A 14,914-nucleotide genomic window follows, 5' to 3' on the forward strand; every position below is an offset into this window, starting at 1 on the left:
TCATCCTCAGGTTAGTTAGGAAGGGGGGCCGAAAAAAAGTTTAAGGACGGTGCAGGCACCCTAGCTCCATCTTCCCTTATAGGGGATGAGGAGAGGGACCGTCTGCCATCTTCCATCACCGCTGTCTGGCATTGGTGATGCAGTGGGGGCCGCACGGACTGTTCGCAGGCCTCTGTACAGCCTAGGGTTTCACTACCTTAGTGTAGTCAGGGCTCAGTCCGGCATCATGTCCCAAGTAGCGGGAAAGGATACGTGGAGGCGACACTCGCACGTGCTCGCCCGTTGTTGGTTTGGGGAAATCAGACCCTTTCAATAGGATCCGTTGCCCCTGTCTTATCTTCATGGAAAAAATGACAGAGTCTGGAAAAAAAGACCAGACGTGTACCTCCAATGGACACTAAGCAAAAACTGATTCCGCCCGCAACCGGGGCTAGGGTGTATACGGCGGAGGAGGAGCTAACCTCTTTTTTTCACTTAGTGTCAGCCTTCAAGCGGCAGTAGCATACACCCACAGTACCTGTGTCCCCCAATGAGGTGAATGAGAAATATAATGGACACCTTACTTTTCCCTGAACTGATGGCTTGCTGGAGGAGAAATTGTTTGTTCAGCCTCAGATAAATTGTGAAGGCTGCAGACGATCAGTGACTACTTATTGGCTGCAGTGGTCACGTGATGAAGGGAAACATATGCAGCTGACAGTGGGGTTATGATAGGTATTTGCTCTTTATTTTGGTCTTAATGCCCCTTTGGTCCCAATTTTATCATAAAAATATGTATTGGACAACTCCTTGATAAAAATGATTGACCAGCATAAACTAAAATTTATAATCCCTTCCCGTGCTGGCGCCGTTCCCGAAGTCTCAGCACTCGCTCTCCCCGGGGCTCTCGTGCGGTGTTATGACACGGGACCCCGGCGCCCGATCAGCACTTATGTCACTGTCTCCACCTTCGGACAAATCGAACAAGAAGAGGAAGTCCAAGCTGCAGCTGATGACCTCTGACTTCCTCATCATGCTCAATTCCACAGGATGCAGGGACAGTGACACATGTACTAATTGGGCGCCGGGGTCACGTGTCACAACATCACACAAAAGTCTTGGGGAGAGTGAGTGCAGACACCGCGGAAAAGGCGCCAGCACGGGAGGGGATTATAAGCTTTATTATTTTATTGGGGCCAAGTGAGAGGTATGAGAAGTTGTCCAAATAGTGGATAACTTCTTTACTGTGTCAAATTTTGATGCATTATTTAGCATTTGTGAGCAGCCAAACAGCGCAGCTTCATTTAGATTGGTGTACTGTACACACTATATTATCAGGACTAAAATAGTGAAAAACAGTCTGTCATGATCCAGGTTGGATTATGACAGATTTTGCCAGTTGGAATTACCCCCAAACTTGCCCAGACACCACTTGTTCCCCAGATCGGCGCTTTGTAGATGGGTGGTGCCTCCGGAACATACGTTGCCAATACCAACGGTGCTCGTTTGTCATAAACCTGAAGTTCAGGTAGTTGTTGGGGTGAACTCTGGATCTGGGCGTCCCCACTGTAGGTGGGTTTTTTTTGGTGAAGAGCGGTCTTGAGGGTCCGCAGTCCCCTCATTGAGGGAGGGTACTGTCATGATCCAGGTGGGATTATGACAGATTTTGCACAAGTAACCTTTTTTTTCTCCATTTAAGCTGTTTGCTTAAAGTTAGTTTTGCCCCCGGTGGCCATTAGGGTCATTACACTGTGGTTGTTTTAGTTGTAGTTTTGCTCCCGGTGGCCGTTGGGGTCATTGCACTCTGGTGACTTTAGTTTAGTTGCCCCCGGTGGCCGCTAGTATTATTGCACGTGATAATGAAGCATTTGTGATTCCCTGGCTCCTATCTATAAAGGAGTAGCAGGTGGTCTCACTCACTGTTGGTGATATTGCTCATTTCCAACCAAGTCGGGTGAAGGAAGGAACTACAGAGAGGAGTTTCTGGCAGCTCAGGGGAGCTCTGGTGTAATAGCTTCAGGCGGAAGCTGAATTCAGGTGTTGAGCTTCAGGGGTGAAGCTGAACTTTGGTGTTGTACTCTGTTGCTGGGAGCAATAGCAACAGAGCAAAGCTAAGTAGTGTTTTTCCGTTTGTGACTTTCCTTGTGTGTGTATTAGTGCAGTGGTGGGATTAGTTTCTGCACCGTCCAATTCACTAGAAAGGGATAGGTGCAGGGCGAGCTAGGGATTTGAGCTATCCAGCTCATCGCCAGGTGCGGAACCTGCCTAGGGATCGTCAGGAGCGTAGGGACACTGACTCAGGGGAGTGCAGGAGGTCTTCACGTCCCCGTTCCCTATTGCAGGGCCCTCCATTGTAACGGTTTCCCTGGTGTTTCCCTTAACTCTATTTAAATTCGCCCTGCTGGAGGCGGTGTATCCAGGTTCACGGGTGTTATAGAAATTTGCCCTGCTGGAGGTGGTGTATCCAGTCACACGTGACATTACACAGTAACAGTCATCTGACTGGTCGGACAACATACCATATAATAGGTTTTACAAGTAACCATGAATATCTTTTCACATCTCTAAAGTATTATCTATTGTTGCGGAAATTTGAAACTCAAGATTTCCTTAATCCACCAAGACTACACAGTGCCTACATTCCACAACTATAATTCTGTATCAAAGGAACACTAAATCTAGAAGCGAATCCTTAAAGCACCACTACAGAATGTTTTTGTTTGTTTTTTTTATCGCTGGTGGTGTTATTAATCTAAGGTCTCTGACCCTAGTATTATACAGTGGCTTGCCAAAAGTATTCACCCCCTTGAATTTTTACCTATTTTGTTACATTACAACAGTTCTTTAAATAGGTTTGTAATCGGATTTGTGTATGATGCATCAGCACTGAATAGTCTAAGTTGGTGGAGTGAAGTGAGAAAAATATAGGCAAAAATGTAATTTACATGACATGTGGGAGACTCCCAAATTTTAAGGAAGAAGGTACTGTGGTCAGATGAGACCAAAATGTAACTTTTGGCCACCAAGGTAAACGCTATGTCTGCGCCAAACCAACATAGCTCATCACTCCAAGAACACCATCCCCACAATGAAACATGATGGTGGTAGCATTATGCTGTGGTGATGTTTTTCGCAGCAGGGACAGGGAAAATGGTCAAAGTAGAGGGGAAGTTAGATGGTGCAAAATACAGTGTTATAAAGCCCAAACGTAAATCCAATTGAGAATCTGTGGTCAACCTTGAAGATTGCTGTTCACCAAAGGAAACCATTTAATTTGAAGGAGCTGTGGAAGTTTTGCCTTGAGGAATGGCGAAAAATTCTAGTGGCAAGACATGGAACGGTCATAGAGACTTATCCAAAGTGACTTGCAGCTGCAATTGCCATAAAAGAAGGTTCTACAAAGTTTTGATTTTAGGGGGTGAATAGTTATGTACACTTTAGTTAATTTTGTCCTATTTGTTCTCTGCTTTCACAATAAAAAGAAAAATCAAATGTTCACAGCTGTAGGCATATTCTTTACATGAACTGATGCAAACCCTCAAAAAACAGTGAAATTCCAGGTTGTGAGGTACAAAAACACAAACAATGCCACCGTCTTCACCTTTTATCAGCGCTGCGGTCCCGTGGCCCCATTTTATGGCTGCAAGTCTATGATACACAGAACAAGGCTCACATAGACTTACATTGCTGTAGAGATCTGGCAGGTCATAAACTTCTAAAGACTGAGGCAGCGCTGACACAAGGTGAAGATGGCGGCAGGTATGTACAGTATATGACTAGGTACAGGGATGTTAGATTTGAAGCAAAACTCCTGCGCTGCAATAAAAAACAAATAAACGCTAGATCGGTGCTTTACATTCAGCAAGAAAGTTGACCTCACTCTTTAGTTTGCAGAATTTTCTGCATGATCCTAAACCAGTCAGTTTTCTCAAAATCCTGTAGAGAGAAAAAGGGCTAATCAACTGCTTATCTATTCCATCTTGGGCTGGTGGCAGACTGAAGCCCTGCGCCCTTAAGGCCCCGTCACACTAAGCGACTTACTAGCGATCCCGACACCGATCTCAAGGTGTCAGGATTGCTAGTAAGTCGCTATGTGATCGCTGGTGAGCTGTCACACAGACAGCTTCACCAGCGATCAGCACAGCGATGCCGAGCGTGCGGCATCGTTGGCCACCCCTGTAAAAAATAGAATTAAAATAAAAAATATTGTTATTCTCACCTTCCGATGTCCCGCGCAGTCTTCCGGCCTCTCTCCACGCTCCGGTCCCAGTGATCCTTTGCGAGAATGACCGTGAGAATGTCACGGTCTCGCGGCAGCGACGTCTCGCGGTCATTCTTGCAAAGGATCACTGGGACCGGAGCGTGGAGAGAGGCCGGAAGACTGCGCGGGACATCGGAAGGTGAGAATAACAATATTTTTTATTTTTTTTATTATTTTTTACAGCTGATCGCTGGTCTCTCGCCTGTCACACGCAGCGATGTGTGCTGGCCAGCGGGAGACCAGCGACCAAAGAAATGTCCAGAGATTTCCCAGAGCGATCAGCGATACCTGCAGGGGGGCCGCTCGCTGATCGCTGTCACACACAGCGATCTCGCTGGTGAGATCGCTGTTACGTCACAAAAGTTGTGACTCAGCAGCGATCTCGCTACCGAGATTGCTTAGTGAGACGGGGCCTTTAGCCAAAGGTGGTATATGCAAATCAGGCTGGAAACACACAAGGGGTATGTCTGTGAGCTAGGGCTATGTTCACATCTCCAGTAATTATCAATTAGAACAGATCCAGCAGCAATCCGTAAAAAAAAAGTTGTGCAGGAACAACTTTTTTTTTTTTTACAGCTAAATAAACTAAATTTCAAATATTTCAACTGGATCCATTTTTCTAACAGTGAAGACTATGGAAAACGGATGCATTCTTTAGCCATCCTGTTTTCTTTCATTTGAAAAGGATCCGTTTTTTCTTACTGGATCACCTTCCACAAGACAATGACCTTAAAGGGAATCTGTCACCTCTTTTTTGAGATATCATATAATGATATCATTCAATTGTGTGTCACATAAGGATTCTCTTAGTACTTTTGCTTCCCCCTGACCCCGCACCTTTCATGCATAAATACCTTTTTATATCGGCTCAGATGTATGTAAACTGCCGCGGTCCGGTCCGCTGGGCGGGGCTTATTCAACTGCTCCCCCCCTCCCTGTCTTGCTCTACACAAGAAGAAAGGTGTAGAGCAAGACAGGGAGGGGGGGGCAGGTGAATAAGCCCCGCCCAGCGGACCGGACCGCGGCAGTTTACATACATCTGAGCCGATATAAACAAGGTATTTATGCATGAAAGGTGCGGGGTCAGGGGGAAGCAAAAGTACTAAGAGAATCCTTATGTGACACACAATTGAATGATATTATATGATATCTCTAAAAAGGGGTGACAGATTCCCTTTAAGCACACAACTAAAATAACAAAGGAGTGGCTTCAGAACAACTCTGTGACTATTCTTAACCCGGCCCGCCAGAGCCCTGACCTAAACCCAATTGAGCATCTCTGGAGAGACCTGAAAATGGCTGTCCACCAACGTTCACCATCCAACCTGACGGAACTGGAAAGGATCTGCAAGGAAGAATGGCAGAGGATCCCCAAATCCAGGTGTGAAAAACTCGTTGCATCATTCCCAAGAAGACTCATGGCCGTACTAGCTCAAAAGGTGCTTCTACTCAATACTGAGCAAAGGGTCTGAATACTTATGGCCATGTGATATTTCAGTTTTTCTTTTTAATAAATTTGCAAAAATTTCTACTTTTCTGTTTTTTTTCAGTCAAGATGGGGTGCAGAGTGTACATTAATGAAAACAAAAATGATTTTTTTTTAACTTACCAAATGGCTGCAATGAACAAAGAGTGAAAAATATAGGGGCCTGAATACTTTCCGTACCCACTGTATGTATACTTCATAGGCCGTGAAGAGGTTAAATAAAACAAAACTACTATACATGCTTAATAACTAAATAATCGAACTGACCTGGAGAATCATATTGCCAGGTCATTTTTACCAAATAGTGAAATAAAAAAAATCATTGTGGAATTGCCCCTTTTTTTGGCAGTTTTGCCGCACTTGAAATTTTTTTCCTGCTTTACAGTTCATCACATGATAAAATGAATGGTGTCACTCAAAAGTACAACTCAGCCCGCAAAAAAAGAACTCATATGGCTATGTCAATGGAGAAATAAAAAGTTTTTGCGCTTGGGAAAAAAAAAAGAGGAAAAAAATGAAATTGCAAAAATGGAAAGAAAGGGTTATCAGTGTAGCCCAGTATCTTTCTAAGGAATCTATCATGCTGTGCTGTTAGGGCAATCACACTGGGCAAGGGTCAGGTTACACTAGTGCTTTAATGCGGTGTAATTAATTTAAAAATGATTAGATTAGATGAAAACTGTTAGCCATTAAAGAAGTTCTCTCCTTTGAACCTTCCCTAATTATTAGAGGGCTCCACTGACAATAGGACGATCCCAAGTTCTTCTCCCACTAAGGCCTTCAGTGATCAGATTTTTACTAAACTTGGCAGTAAGTGATCAATTTCCTGCAGCTCCATCATGGAAGGAATGAAGTTTTCATATTCGCATCAATGGGTTGCTTAATACTGGACAGAATCAGCCTTCCAGAGCGAGAGATCTGGATCTGTTGTAGGAAAAGCCAATTCACATTCTCAGGACTTACTCTGAAATTCTGGCAGTGGGTGCAAGTCTGGGTAACACACCAGTAATTTCTCTCTTTCCTTTTGCTCCTGCAGGCAACCTTGTAATTCTGCGAGCCGTCTGGTCACATCTGCGACAGACGTCTCCAATGTTGCCTTCTCCTGCTCAAGTGTCTTTATCGTGTCCTACATGCAGTAAGGTGGAAGAGCAGACAATAAGATCAATGAATTTGAGCCCGTTGATCAGAAATGATTAGTAAAATGCTGATGACGGATCTGGAACAATATTCCTATTCAGACCTCTGTATAGCATTCTACTTTTACTTGAAGAATAAAGTCATTTTGCATTACCTGTTGTTCCTTCATCTGATGCCTTAGCCTTTCTTCTTCCCCCATTATTTGCTGTATTTGTTTTTCTAACGTGGCTCTGTCTTCATCTGCCTCAACCAGGTTACCACGCAAGCCTTCACACTCTTGGGACAATCTGTCTAACTGCCGTGACAGAGATTTTTGCTTTGCCTGTAGGGACTAGGACCAGCAGGAGAAGTTAGTTTATTAACGCTATGCACATAGTAACATAGTTAGTAAGGCCGAAAAAAGACCTTAGTCCATCCAGTTCAGCCTATAAAATTCTGTCAGAATAAATCCCCAGATCTACGTCCTTCTAAAGAACCTAACAATAACTGTTAGATACAATATCGTTACGCTCCAGGAAGACATCCAGGCCTCTCTTGAACCCGTCGACTGAGTTCGCCATCACCAACTCCTCAGGCAGAGAATTCCAGATTCTCACTGCCCTAACAGTAAATAATCCTCTTCTATGTTGATGGAAAAACCTTTTCTCCTCCAGACGCAGAGAATGCCCCTTGTGACCGTCACCTTCCTTGGTATAAACAGATCCTTGGAGAGATATTTGTATTATCCCCTTATATACTTATGCATGGTTATTAGATCACCCCTCAGTCATCTTTTTTCTAGACTAAATAATCCTAATTTTGATAATATCTCTGGGTATTGTAGTTCCCCCATCCCACATATTATGATGGATTAAATATAAACGTACTTAGGAAAAAGCATAAAAATAATATCAAGGAGGCTACAAGGCGAATCTTAGCTGACTTTTTCAAAAAACAATTGATTGTAAACACTAAAAGAGAAATTTAGACTCTATCCGGATTGGTTGATTGCTGGGGGTTTGACCACTGGTACCATAGAGAACCCAAAAACGGGGCCTCAGAACACCAATATTGGGGCTCTGCAGAGCTTTGTTTCCAATGGAGCGAAGATGTGCATGTTCTACTTCTGCTCTCTTCACTGTCTATGGGGCTACTGGAGTAGAGTAGAGCGCTCAGTTATTTCAGACAGGTAAAGAGTTACTTACCTGATACAATATGTTACAAAGATTCTGATTTTCGTGTGATTTGATGTATGTAATTAAAATTAAACCAATGGTTACTCTTTAAACTGACAAAGAATGGACAGAGGCCGAGCAAGCGTATCTATATTTCATTCGAGAATGCGGCTCTGTTCTTGGGGTTCTGAATCGTCTTTCACAGAATAACTGGGGTCCCCAATGCATTCAACAAGTTATCCCCCAATCAGAGAATAGGGTATAACCTGCAATTTTGTAAAAACCTCATTAAAGGATAACGCTATTTTTCACCAATATATAACTTGTAACCTGGATTTTTTTAAAAGTTTTAACTTACTTCAGCCTCCATTTTTAAAATTCTAGTTGTGTCTAAGCTCGGCTCCAGATTGAGAGAAAACTAGCTGCGATCATGACTCCCATATACATCACAGATAAGCAGGGGCAACATGAAGGACATTAAATAGAAGTACTGAGCAGTGACACTATGAATCCAGCACTAGAATACATATACTGAGCTAGTGACGCGCAGTCTCTGCCCCACACCCCTGAGGTCCACTACAGGTAAAGTAATAGAACTGGGGTATACCTTAAGGTACTGTCACATTTAGCGATGCACCAGCGATCCTGACAGCGATACTACTGGGTCAGGATCGCTGGTGCATCGCTAAATGGTCGCTAGTGAGCTGCCAAACAGGCATATCTCGCCAGCGACATAGCAGCGGTTGGCGGTCATTACTTGCCTGTCAGACGAGGCAATGAAGACGTCCTCCCGCGTCCACGCGTCGCTCTTCGGCGCCAGCAGGAAGCGGCCGACGAGAAACGGCCCAGGACGTTCTCGTGTGATCAGCGATAGACAGCGGGGGAGCGGTCGGAGGTAAGTATCACACATAGCGATATCGCTAGCAATATCGCTGCTGCGTCACAAAATCGGTGACACTTTAGCGATATCGCTAGCGATCTCGCTTAGTGTGACGGGCCCTTACGGGATGGTGCATGACACAAGAAAAACAAAAAGAGAATCCTAGTATCCACCACCTCTACTCTAAGTATCTACTATAGGCCGGGGTCACACTTGCGTGTGCAATGCGAGAAGCTCGCATCAATACCCGGCACTGCCGCCAGCACTCGTGAACGGAGAGTGTGACTGTATGTATTTCTATGCAGCCACACACTCCATTCCCGGCGTCAGTGCCGGGTATTGATGCGAGCTTCTCGCATTGCACATGCAAGTGTGACCCCGGCCTTACAAGGATTCCCTTGATAAAGTGTCTCAAGCATTGGGATCAGGCCGGAACTCTGGTGCCAGTTTATTAATGTGACTGTCCATGTAATGCCATTACTCTATGTGTACTTGCTGCTCTAAAGGTCTGAGTTGTGCTGCAGGAATCTTTTTTTTTTTCTCCACCCATATATGTTTGACACTTTGCACCTAGCACTTTATGGCATCAGTGTATAGACATTGCATGATGTGTTTCTCTGGGCAATCAATCATTCATTAAATATAGTAGAAGTCTGTTTATTCCAGCCATACATTTAGCGCTTTATGGCATATATGTTATTGCATTATGTGTTTTTTTTTAATAACATATTGCTACTTTCTTCATACTCGTTGGCCTATAGATCTGGGCTTTGTGCAACTACTATATTGGGAAGACACTCATTTTCCTTGTTCCTAATGCATCTAGCACTTTAGGACCTTAGTGCATTTGCATTGCAAAAGTTGTAATAAAAATATACAGTATATATTCATTAGGGATGTAACACACTTTTTAGATTGGTTCCAGTCTAATTACTATGCATTAGCACAATTTTTGCATAATGTAATATTTGGTTCCCGGTCCATTATATTGCAGTTTTTCTTCTTTCCTAATGCTTACCTGTTATTTTTTTTTTAACATTACGGCAATCATGTCATAATAAAGAATTGATGTATTTAAACTCTTTGTTGCCTGGTATGCATCAATTTGTGGATCGGCATTTTATTACTTTTGCATGTATCCCAATATCAGCTATATAGTGGGGCTAGATTCTAGGTGTTCACTACAGTTATAAAGAGTATTTCTTTTGGGGTACATTGAAACCCAGTGGACTTTTTGATTAAACGTTCTGTTAGCAATACCTGCTGCACGTGTTACAGTAAAGGGTTAAACGAGCGTAAAAGGTGAAATCTGCAGTAAAAAATAAAGGCATTTATGTTACAGTACGGGCGGGCATGGCCAGAATTTTCATTCCGATTTTTTCCACATGGACTGTAAATGGTTACCTATTTTCACAGTGGAATCCAAATCACAAAACTTTGATAATTCCACCACGTGTGAACTCGGCCTTACATTGTGCATAAACAACCATGTCTGAATTTTCTGACCGCAAAGTTCACTACTGCCAAAGTTCTCTGAAGTTCATGCCCTTCTAAAAGCACAAACAATTGATAGCACAGAGTATTTCCAACACTAAGCCGGTTTCACATTTGCGCTTTATAGCGCAACGACGGCCTGCGCACGGCCGCCGCTGAGCCCCGCCCCCTCCCAGCTCCCTGCCCAACCCATCCGGTCATCGCCGCCTACTAGCGCACATGGACGCTTGCGATCTGCGCACCTTATCTTTAGCATAGGGTGCGCAGATCGTGCGCTGGCCGTGCGCTAGCAGGATTTTGCCGTGCGCTGCGCACTTTTGAAGGTGCGCCGTAATGCAACATGCTGCGTTCAGCGCACACGGGCGCACCTTCAAAAGTGCGTAGCGTACGGCAAAATCCTGCTAGCGCACGGCCAGCGCACGATCTGCGCACCCTATGCTAAAGATAGGGTGCGCAGATCGCAAGCGTCCATGTGCGCTAGTAGGCGGCGATGACCGGATGGGGCGGGCAGGGAGCCGGGAGGGGGTGGGGCTTAGCGGCGGCCGTGCACAGGCCGTCGCTGCGCTATAAAGCGCAAATGTGAAACCGGCCTAATGTATATAAAAGAAAGCATGATATTCCGGGTCATCAGTGTTCATTTTACAAATTTGCCATAGCATTAAATGACATCCTCACTGACGGTGGATGGACAAAAGGCACAGATATAGGATTAAAGGCGTATTTCCATCTTCGATACCTATGGCATACATTTGTGATCTCTGGTCTTAGAGGTGGGATGTGCACCTTGTCTTAAACAGTGACTACAATACTAACTGCAAGGACCCCCATTCACTTCTATGAGCTTTCTGAAAGTGGCCATGCGTGCTCAAAGCGGCATTGGTATGTGGAAACTCACCACACCTCTACAACGTACTCTTAGGACCCTCATTTCATTGATCAGTGGGAGTCTCAGCAGTAGGAACACTAACATATTATTCACTTATCCCAGAGATAATACATTTCCTTTGCTGCCGTGTGTGGTCCTTGTTGACCTTGCTGTAGCGCTGACATGATTTCAGCAAGTGACCACTTCAGCTAATCACCGAGCTCAGTGATGATGCTAAGGTAGATGGCATGAGACCGCTGAGCCCAATGACTGACTGCAGTGGTCACAACTGTCACCACTGCAGCCATGTCCACAAAGACCAGGAGCAGAGCTGAAGCACCATGGGGTAACTAAGGTTGGTTTTATTGTTTTTTTCTTTTTATATTTTAAATAAAACATTGGGGTAGACTAAAAAAATGAATGTGAAAAATCTCTTTAAGATACTAATTATCACCAGACCTCTAGAAATGAAGAGGAATGTAATAAGTAGTAAACTATCGCATACACTACGGTTCAAAAGTTTGGGGTCACCCAGACAATTGTGTGTTTTCCATGAAAGCTCATCATTTTATTAATCAAATGAGTTGCCAAATGAATTTAAAATCTAGTCTAGACATTGACAAAGTTCGAAAAACAGATTTTTATTTGAAATAAGAATTTTTTCCTTCAAACTTTGCTTTCGTCAAAGAATGCAATTACATTTCAGCAATTACAGCACTGCAGACCTTTGGCATTCTAGCAGTTAATTTGCAGAGGTAATCTGGAGAAATTTCACCCCATGCTTCCAGAAGCCCCTCCCACAAGTTGGTTTGGCTTGATGGGCACTTTTTGCGTACCATACGGTCAAGCTGCTCCCACAACAGCTCAATGGGGTTGAGATATGGTGACTGCGCTGGCCACTCCATTACACATAGAATACCAGCTGCCTGCTTCTTCCCTAAATAGTTCTTGCATAATTTGGAGGTGTGCTTTGGGTCATTGTCCTGATGTAGGATGAAATTGGCTCCAATCAAGCGCTGTCCACAGGGTATGGCATGGCATTGCAAAATGGAGTGATAGCCTTCCTTATTCAAAATCCCTTTTACCATAACATGACCTCTACCATGCTTGACGGATGGTGTCAGGCACACTTCCAGCATCTTTTCAGTTGTTCTGCGTCTCACAAATGTTCTTCTGTGTGATCCAAACACCTCAAACTTGGATTCGTCTGTCCATAACACTTTTTTCCAATCTTCCTGTGTCCAATGTCTGTGTTCTTTTGCCCATATTAATATTTTGCTTTTATTAGCCAGTCTCAGATATGGCTTTTTGTTTGCCACTCTGCCCTGAAGGCCAGCATCCCGGAGTCACCTCTTCACTGTAGACGTTGACACTGGTGTTTTGTGTGTACAATTTAATGAAGCTGCCAGTTGAGGACCTGTGAGGCGTCGATTTCTCAAACTACAGACTCTAATGTACTTGTCTAGTTGCTCAGTTGTGCAGCCGGGCCTCCCACTTCTCTTTCTACTCTGGTTAGAGCCTGTTTGTGCTATCCTCTGAAGGGAGTGGTGCACACCGTTGTAGGAAATTTTCAGTTTCTTGGCAATTTCTCGCATGGAATAGCCTTCATTTCTAAGAACAAGAATAAACTGTCGAGTTTCACATGAAAGTTCTTTTTTTCTAGCCAATTTGAGAGTTTAATGGAACCAACAAATGTAATGCTCCAGATTCTCAACTAGCTCAAAGGAAGGTCAGGTTTATAGCGTCTCTAATCAGCCAAACTGTTTTCAGCTGTGCTAACATACTTGCACAAGGGTTTTCAAAGGTATTCTAACCATCCATTACCCTTCTTACACAGCTAGCAAACACAAAGTACCATAAGAACACTGGAGTGGTGGTTGTTGGCAATCGGCCTCTATACACCTATGAAGATATTGCACTACAAACCAGACGTTTGCAGCTAGAATAGTCATTTACCACATTAACAATGTATAGAGTGTGTTTCTGAATCACTAATGTTAGCTTCATTGGAAAAAACTGTGCTTTTCTTTCAAAAATAAGGAAATTTCTAAGTGACCCCAAACTTTTGAACGGTAGTGTAGTATATAATGATAGTGGGTATTTTTTGATCCTTTGCTGCCTAATGACTTTTGCAGGACTCACCTCTTTGTGGTTTTGAAGGCTCTCCCCATAGGCCTTCTCTTTAGACACAGCCGTCTCAAATGCCTGAAGTCTCGTTAATGTATTTTCTAGGTGGACTCTCAGGTCACCAATTTTCTTCTCCAATACAGACACTTCTTCCTTGCGCACCATGTTCTGCATCTCTCCTAGAAGTTTCTGTCTTGCCAGTTCTAAGACGAGTAGACATTCCGGGAATATTACACATGCGTCCACTTATTTATTGCTTACACATATTAATAGGAATCACAAATAGAAGTATGCAACATTCTTGTAGGTTTTTTTGACTTCACAGCTAATATGATGCTAGTTTATTATAGGAACGGAGTCTAGAGCAGGATACTCTGCAGAAAACAGGGAACACTGTTTATTAATGGCAGAGTACAAAGTGCCCCCTGTGTGTTTTAACAAGTACTGCAGCATCACTTGCAGTACAGCATGTATTCTTCATTAATATTTATTCTACTAGCTTATATACCGTTATTATATTCCACAGCACTTAACAGACATGATAATTGCTGTCCCCATTGGGGCTCACAATCTAGATTCCATATCAGTATGTGTGTGGAGAGTTGGAGGAAACAAACACAAACACGGGGAGAACATACAGACTCCTTGCAGATGCTGTCCTTGATGGGATTTGTATTCCAGCTGCTAAACAACAATGCTGTTATATAGTGCTGATATTATTGATCATGATTAAGGCTGGGTACAGATTGTGTTAATGCGCTGCGTTTAACACATCCGTTACATAACGGCATTAAAGCTATGTAACGGATGCGTTAACGCACCCATAGACTGCATTATGTAGCGCATCGCTAACGCATGTCATAAGCGGCATGCGTTAGCAATGTGCCGTCATTCTGTGATGGACCCTCGGATGCGGTCTGCAGTGTTCGAGGGTCCGTCACTGCTAGCGCTGATGGAGCATCTGCGCTAACGCGATCAGAATATGACAGTAGCGTTAACGCATGCGTTGAACGGACTGCATTAACGCTATGTGAACCTGGCCTAAGGAAGCCTAGTCTCCAGAAATGCGTTGATATCAGCGTCTGTCATTTACTGCATTGAAGATTTTATCCTCTATGTAACAATTCGTGTAAATAAAATTTGATCTTCATGGAATCAGTTGAGCTGGACATTTCTCTTTTCTCTGGATGGTTAAACGCTTGGACATAGCGGGTCCGTGCTCCTGAAGACAGTGCAAAGCAATCACGGGTGAGCTGGAATGGTCTACTTTCTTGAACACTAAACAATGCATTGTATTATTTAGTGTTCCCTTTATATTTTTGAGCAGTATATTTATCGGACATGAAAATAAGAAAGAGTGAACAAGGAGAAAAAATACAAACACACAAAATACTAATATAAAGTGTAATAATCACATTAATATAAATAAAGATATAAATATATAAAAAAGTGTGATTGAACCAATCTCCCAAGAAAAGGATGGCAGACCATCCGGTGTATATGAAAAGATTTACTCAAGGGTGGATAAAAA

At 43.5% G+C, this 14,914-nt stretch overlaps 1 protein-coding gene across 3 annotated transcripts in view; it reads right to left on the reverse strand.

The window, feature by feature from the left end:
- Positions 1-14,914, reverse strand: part of CCDC157 (coiled-coil domain containing 157) — a 61,907-nt gene that overhangs the window by 22,677 nt on the left and 24,316 nt on the right. For all 3 annotated transcript variants that reach the window (XM_073554818.1, XM_073554819.1, XM_073554817.1), the window contains 3 exons: positions 13,399-13,586; positions 7,018-7,194; positions 6,690-6,852 (listed from right to left, as the gene is read on the reverse strand). In XM_073554818.1, the coding sequence (XP_073410919.1) occupies positions 6,690-6,852; positions 7,018-7,194; positions 13,399-13,586 (528 nt within the window). The remainder of the gene's footprint in view (positions 1-6,689; positions 6,853-7,017; positions 7,195-13,398; positions 13,587-14,914) is intronic.

Source organism: Dendrobates tinctorius, unplaced genomic scaffold (genome assembly GCF_039654945.1).
Source record: "Dendrobates tinctorius isolate UK_male_01 unplaced genomic scaffold, ASM3965494v1 ptg000213l, whole genome shotgun sequence".
NCBI lineage: Eukaryota > Metazoa > Chordata > Amphibia > Anura > Dendrobatidae > Dendrobates > Dendrobates tinctorius.